The 7,755-nt window shown below is 42.1% G+C and overlaps 1 protein-coding gene across 1 annotated transcript in view; it reads left to right on the top strand.

Annotated features, from left to right (window-relative positions):
* The first annotated feature begins 4,907 nt into the window (after positions 1-4,907).
* Positions 4,908-7,755, top strand: part of LOC138961870 (cytochrome P450 2B4-like) — a 53,495-nt gene continuing 50,647 nt past the window's right edge. Inside the window, exon 1 of the mRNA XM_070333549.1 lies at positions 4,908-6,725. Within this exon, the coding sequence (XP_070189650.1) occupies positions 6,317-6,725 (409 nt within the window). The 5' untranslated portion in view covers positions 4,908-6,316. The remainder of the gene's footprint in view (positions 6,726-7,755) is intronic.

Here is a 7,755-nt window from a genome sequence, read left to right as displayed (position 1 = left end):
TCTCTCTCTCTCTCTCTCTCTCTCTCTCTCTCTCTCTCTCTCTCTCTCAGACAGAGACAGACGCATCACTTTGTCTAATTAAATTAATGTGACCCACTCCCACAAAAGGATAACAAAGTGTCATTTTTGACATTTTGACTTTTTGGTATCCCTTGAAAGTGACGATAGTCAGCTTTCAGATGATCTTTACTACAAGTGTCTATTGTTTAGCACCGATGAGATATAGCGATTTAAAGGTTGCTCAAACTCAAGCGGCCATTTTGAGAAAAGCAGGTGTGAAGGTCACAGGAGTAAATTTGCAAAAAAAATCCCTGGCAACAGATTTTTAGTTTAACTTCTAAAGCTTAAAGTGACTGATAATGATTAAATGTAAACTTTTCTTCAATATGCATCAAAAAATGAAAATGAAATTTGTTTTAAGTAAAACAAAAAAGCGAAGAAAGAAACAATTATTTGGGGTTAAAAGGGTGTTTATTTCGTGTCTGCAGTGCAATAAAACCTCATTTTTATTATATTTGCAAAGCGAATCTGAAATGGATATTTACAGAATAGATATAACACATTTGGTAGAGTGCAGAAATGCAAAAATCTGAAAATCCAAAATGTTGGCCATGGCTCAGGTTTATTGCTGTTATCTCTGTTCGGCCACAGCGACTTTGTTATCCTTTTGTTGGAGCCGGTCACCTATGTAAAAACAGAATCGAAAGTTATATGCAAAATGTTTACCTGTTAATATTGATGAATTTTTGTACGAATGTCTTTTTTATAATGATAACATAGTGAGAGGTAAAAGAAGCATTTATTATAAGAGTTGGCATGAAGAAGGAATTGTACACGTGAAACATTTAGTAAATTTGGAGGGTAAATATTTGAATTATCAAGAATTTTCTGAATTATTTCCCAATGTTAAAAGTGATATTTTGTTGTATTGTGGAATTGTATCCGCTGTGAAAAGCTATCAGAAGAAATTGAATTTTAAGACATTGAATTGTCAGCATGAATCAGTGGATAGTAGAGTGTGGTCAGTGATAAAAAAAGGAAATCATGTTGTGAAGAAGGTGTTTGTGCAGTCTAACGATATTCCATCTGCGGTTTCAAAATGGAATAGCACCAGTGAACGTAATATGAATTGGAAATTAATTTTCTTGAAACCCTTTCAAACTACTGTTGATGTCAGTTTAAGGTGGTTTCAGCTGCGACTCCTACACCGGATTCTACCTTGTAATAAATATTTATATTTATGTAAAATTAAAAATTCAACGCTCTGCACATTTTGCGGGTATCATGAAGAGACAATTTTTCACTTATTTTGGGAATGTATGATTGTTAAAACCTTCTGGATTAAATTGAATAATGTATTGCACAAAGAATGTTTACATTGTGAACATTTGACTTTTTCAAAAGGATTGATAATATTTGGAAATGATGATAATGTGAACACTGATAATGTTTTAGATTTGATTATTCTTTTAGGAAAATATTATATTTATAAATGTAAACTTCAGGGCTCAGTTCCGCTTTTGAATGTTTTTTTGAAAATATTAAAACAAAGATATTACATTGAAAAGAAATTGAATCTTATCAGGAATAGAAATGTTGAATTTTTGTCAGAGTGGTTACCCTATGCGAATATATGTTAGGTTATTGACCAAGGCGAAGTGTCCATTTCAGCTTAACTTTTTGTACAGTTTAAAATTGTAGGTTTTTATAAGATTTTAGGCAAGAGTGTGTGTGTATGTCTTATGTCTGTCTGCTTCACTTATCCTCTTACCTGTCTGTCACCCTGTTACCTCTCTCTCTCTCTCTCTCTCTCTCTCTCTCTCTCTCTCTTTCTCTCTCTCTTTTTTATCAGTATTGTCGGTATGTTACATGTCCGTCTGTCGGTTAGGTCCTAATGTTGTATGTCTTGTATACTTGCCATTTACATATTTATTATACATGTTGAAGGATGAATGAAGATACATTGTAGACGGATGCATGTTATGGATTAAAAGCCCCACGATGATGTGCTTGGCAAATTAAAAAAAAAAAAAAAATAAAAAAAAAGAATCGAGAGTTTGAAGTGCAGTTCAAGTACTACTTGACTGATGGTCGACTGAACTTGAAGATGAACTGTAGGCTACAACAAATGTCTACTCTGCACAGAATTGTCACAATCTTATCCCAAGTTAACGTCTGGACCGATCCTAACTAACTCCTTTCTTTCTTTCTTTATTTTGTGTTTAACGTCGTTTTCAACCGTTCAAGGTTATATCGCGACGGAACTAACTCCTAACTTACTACGTCGTCTTACTAACTTACTCATACAGGTTAATAAATAAGTGGATTATAATTGCGCGCGCGTGCTAGTGTGTGTGTGTGTGTGTGTGTGTGTGTCGGGAAGGGATTGATTGTCTGTGAAGGGGCCCATTTTGAATAGATAAAAATAAACTTGAAGTGTACGAATCTGACCCCTTTAGATTTAGTGATTGGCTGGGAATTTTCCCCACAAATATGCGATAGATATGGCATTTGGCAGGCCACATTTTAGGCAAATCGGCCGATAAACGCAGAAGTTATATGCGGTCAAAAGTGGGACGGACGGACAGACAGAGGTCTTTTGATTATAAATCTGTCTTTACACTGCTCTCTTTGCAGTTAACAAAGTTGACGAACAAATTCTGTTATTCTACACTCTTCAGTCCTTACCTTTCACATTGATGTAAAGCCGGCCATACAGAGATTCTTCTTGCTCTCTCACAGATGAAAGAGAGACGGTATCTGTCCGTGTGTCTGTTCCGATAGACAAAGGTCATAGAAGCATCTCGCTGTTCTGTCTACCACTCCTTGCATATGACGATGTTATCCCAAAGCATTTCTCGTGAGGTAGGATTGGGGAGTGACATATGTAGTGGCACGATGCCGAAACTCAGGTATAACTGACCAAAGATGCAGACAGACCGACAGACGTACTGACGGAGTAATAAACAGACAGACTGACAAACACGTGCGTGTGCATGGTCACATTGACATACACTAAGCACAGAAAGTAAAAGATTGCTTGCACATACACATAATTTTTATATTTTCGAGGAAAAAAATCCCAATCAATAACATTTTGGCAATATTTAATTCAATGTATCGGCAAACATATGACCTATTTTCGTTGTTTTCATGTGTACAAAAGCACAGTCACGCACACACAAAGAAGCCTGTTCTCTCCTCCTGTGTTTTATTTCAATGAAAGACATCAACATATTTTTCTCCAGCATAACACAAATAACTTGTACATGAATATAGCGGACATCACTTACATCTTGCAGGGAATATTCAGTCATTCTTCTAAACTCCATTTATTCTAGTCTGCACAATCAATCCATGCTTTTGCAGCCGTTTCAGATATAGGGGCCTACACTATAAAATGTTTAAGCTTTCATGTTCACTGGCTTTTTTACGATACATTTTCTGTTATTTTATCAAATAATGTGTATGCCTTGGATGCCTGACAGAAACAAGTCACACGGGTATTTTGGTGGACATTTTTATCTATGCCAATACAATTTTGCCAGGAAAGACCCTTTTGTCAATCGTGGGATCTTTAACGTGCACACCCCAATGTAGTGTACACGAAGGGACCTCGGTTTTTCGTCTCATCCGAAAGACTAGCACTTGAACCCACCGCCTGGGTTAGGAAAGGGGGGAGAAAATTGCTAACGCCCTGACCCAGGGTCGAACTCGCAACCTCTCGCTTCCGAGCGCAAGTGCGTTACCACTTGGCCACGTATGACAATTAATCAACACCCACTCTTTGACTAACTGCCAAACCGGCCACGCGGCCACCAAGCAAGCATTATAAACAACATAATCCTCTGCAATGTGACAGTGCGACATGGAGAGCTGATGTGTCACACACATGGCATTCGTGTATAACAACATTATCCATTTGTCTGTCTTTGCTTTGATGCTCTGCTTTGCTTTTTTTGGTCCGGGAACGCATCAAGACAAAGAAAAAATAAGACTGACAAGAAAATGATGGGTATAATGTGTGTGTGTGTGTGTGTGTGTGTGTGTGTGTGTGTGTGTGTGCGTGCGTGCGTGTGTCGCGTACGTTTGTTTGTGTGTGTGCGTGCGTGCGTGCGAGCGTGTGTCTCGTACGTGCGGGAGTGTGTGTGTGCGTATTTGTGTGTGTGCGTGCGTGCGCCGCGTACGTGCGTGAGTGTGTATCAGTGTGTGTGTGTGTGTTTGAGAGAGAGAAAGAGAGAGAGAGACAGAGAGAGAGAGAGAGAGAAAGAGAGAGACAGAGAGAGAGGACAAGACAAGACAAGACAATTCTTTATTTAACGAGGGTGGTGAAATCAGTAGTGTTCTGGTTTTTACATCTAACCCTCACCCTGAAGAGAAAATAATCTGCTATGGCAAAATAATGAACAACGAGGGGGGGGGGGGGGGGGGGGGGGGGAGAGAGATGGAGAGAAGGGGGACTGAGACAGGGACGGAGAGAGAGGGAGAGCTGAGGGAGAGCTGAAGAGAGAGAGAGAGAGAGAGAGAGAGAGAGAGAGAGAGAGAGAGAGAGAGAGAGAGAGAGAGAGAGAGAGAGAGAGAGAGAGAGAGGACAGGTATGTAGACTAGACGGCCAACTTACAAGTTCGGACAGCCCCGGGGAACGTAAATATTATGAGATAATACCGAAAAAGATGGGAACTCCAGCTGCGACGGCCACAGACAAGCAAAACTTTTACCATCCATTCCTGCTATTATTCTTTTGAAAACCAGTATCCAGAGCCTTTACGTTTAGTTACATTTTTATTTTGTTTATTTATGTTACAACTAGGCGTGTGCCTGTACTGTACATACCCGAACAACCACAAAACTTGGGTGGGAGACTCGACTCTCTCCAATTCCCCCTCCCACAAAAACCTGGCAGGTCTTTATAAAACCCACACACCATTATCATCCACGGACCTCTGCTGTAGGCGTGTGAAGTCTTCTACGTGATTTTCAGCAAACGCATCTGTGTGTGCGTGTGTGTCTGTGACTGCGCAGGCGTGTGCCGATTTCGCGAGCATCCTTCGCTGAGGAAACTCCCGTGAAAACTTTCTGTGATACAACTGCAGGCAGAGGTGAAACTGTGATAACCGGCGCGAGCAAGGTTGTGGTGTATATTGTTGTGAGCAGTGAAAGTTGATTGTTATACAGTTTGTGTGAGCAATTTTCGTGCCCAGTTGTTTCGGTTTAAAAGGACGCTGAACAATTTAGTTCGAAGAAGTGTGTTTATTTTTCTTTGAAAACTACGTTATTGTTTTTTTTTTCAACAACGGTGTGTTTTTTCTTTTTTCTTAATCAAGGAAAACAGGAAAATCTGTTTGGAACATCGTTTCTGAGTTTTGTGGTTGTGTGTTTCTAAAAGCGTGACAACGAAGTTCACACTTTTTCACTGATGTAGCGCAAAAAACGACCAATCATTTACTGCTGACGCGTAATAGTTATTTCATTTCGCAAACAGCGCCTGCGGGAATTGCTTCTGCGTTTTACGCCTTGCACATACAACTAATTATTTGAACTCTTTCTATTCGTGTTTTGTAACAGACATCACTGATTCTGAGAAGCAACTATAGTACTTTCTACAGTGTGATCTACGTGAGAGAATGTGCAGTTTGTAAAACCTAAGTACCTTTGCTGCTTCAAAAGAAAACCAGTTGAGGCAAAAAAGTTTGGTTGACTTGAAGACCATAAGCTGTTTGAAACGGAGCTCGGATCATATTTGTGCCCGTCCAGACAGGCATCGGAACAGAAAACATTGGGAAAAATGTTCTAAAGTAGATTGAACGCTGCAGTTAGTTTCCGAAGACATCTTCTGAGAAGATATATTTACTTCAAAATAACCGAACCCAAAGTGCAAGATAACAAAGCGGATGTATCCTACACACACGTGAGACAAGATCTGTACGAAAAGACAGCAAAGAATAACAACTCCACAAGTGCGTGGATGGAGTGAAACCACATTCCATCACCAACAATATTGGAACGCAAAACTGTTACAGAAACAGCTTCAACGACAGTTTGTGCACATCAAGAAGGCAAGTGATACTATCTGTTCCCGCTCAAACAGACGTTGCACCCAGCGACTCTAGAACTGCAACACATCCAGAGATACCATCTCAGCAACGTTTGTAAAGCACCAACTGTCTGACAGATAACATTATCTGCAGCTTTAGGATTACCAGGCATTGAGTCAACGACCCTCTCTGAGCAACTACAAGTCAACAAAAAACTTTCAGAACAAACAAGAACAAGATCAACAACAAGAGTGAAAACAACAACAACACCAACACCAATCATGAGTTCTACACCAAACGACGAAACAGGCCCTGACTCCTCCACAACAACAACGGCAACGTCAGCGACATTTCTAGGCCTTCACATGAGCTCCGTGCTGATGCTAGCAGCTATCCTGGCCATCACTCTACACCTCGTGCGACAGATGCACCTCAGTCGTGAGTATCCGCCGGGTCCTCGGGGATTCCCGTTTCTCGGCTACCTCTACGTTCTGGGATCGCCGGACAAGCGGAAACTCTTCGCGGAGCTTCGTGACCAACACGGCGACATCTTTTCGTTCAACCTGGGCTGCCGCCTGGTGGTGGTGGTGAACGGCTTCGAGGCCATGAAGCAGGTGTTTGTTCAGCAAGGCAACTCCTTTCTCGACAGACCTCAGGTCTTCACCTTCACCCACGTCGGGCAAGGCAAAGGTAGGCAGTTCCCTTGAGTTACATGTTTGTCTGTTGAAACCCGTCCATTGTACGCATTGTCTATAGACCTCAGTGGCGTAATGTACATACGTCTTGACTAGAGCTCGCCAGACATGTCACCAGTCCTGTGCTTGCCCCAAGAAAGGTTGGGTAGGGGAAGGGGGTGCAGTAGGGAAGGTGAATATAATGCGTTTTCTTATGTAGGAGTTGGTTCCATACTCCACACAAACATCACATTACAACCAATTTTCGAGCGTTGGCGATATTCTAAATCACCCAAAACCAGGCACCTTGTTGGAACTCCCGCAAAATCAGACCACTTATTTTGTTTGTTTGTTTTGCTTAACGCCCAGCCGACCACGAAGGGCCATATCAGGGCGGTGCTGCTTTGACATATAACGTGCGCCACACACAAGACAGAAGTCGCAGCACAGGCTTCATGTCTCATCCAGTCACATTATTCTGACACCGGACCAACCAGTCCTAGCACTAACCCCATAATGCCAGACGCCAGGCGGAGCAGCCACTAGATTGCCAATTTTAAAGTCTTAGGTATGACCCGGCCGGGGTTCGAACCCACGACCTCCCGATCACGGGGCGGACGCCTCACCACTAGGCCAACCGTGCCGGTTTAGACCACTTATTAGATGATCTTCTTCTTCTGCGTTCGTGGGCTGAAACTCCCACGTACACTCGTATTTTGGCACGAGTGGATTTTTACGTGTATGACCGTTTTTACCCCGCCATTTAGGCAGCCATACGCCGCTTTCGGAGGAAGCATGCTGGGTATTTTCGTGTTTCTAAAACCCACCGAACTCTGACATGGGTTAGAGGATCTTTTCCGTGCGCACTTGCTCTTGTGCTTGCGTGTGCACACGAAGGGGGATAAGCCACTAGCAGGTCTGCACATAAGTTGACCTAGGAGATCGGAAAAATCTCCACTCTTAACCCACCAGGCGGCCGCGATTCGAACTCACGACCTTCCGATAAAGAGGCCGACGTCTTACCACCCCGCCACAGCGCCCGTCAC

This window comes from Littorina saxatilis, linkage group LG3, assembly GCF_037325665.1.
Source record: "Littorina saxatilis isolate snail1 linkage group LG3, US_GU_Lsax_2.0, whole genome shotgun sequence".
Lineage (NCBI taxonomy): Eukaryota > Metazoa > Mollusca > Gastropoda > Littorinimorpha > Littorinidae > Littorina > Littorina saxatilis.
Note: the sequence above shows the minus strand (reverse complement) of the source record. Positions and strands in the feature narration are given on the sequence as shown.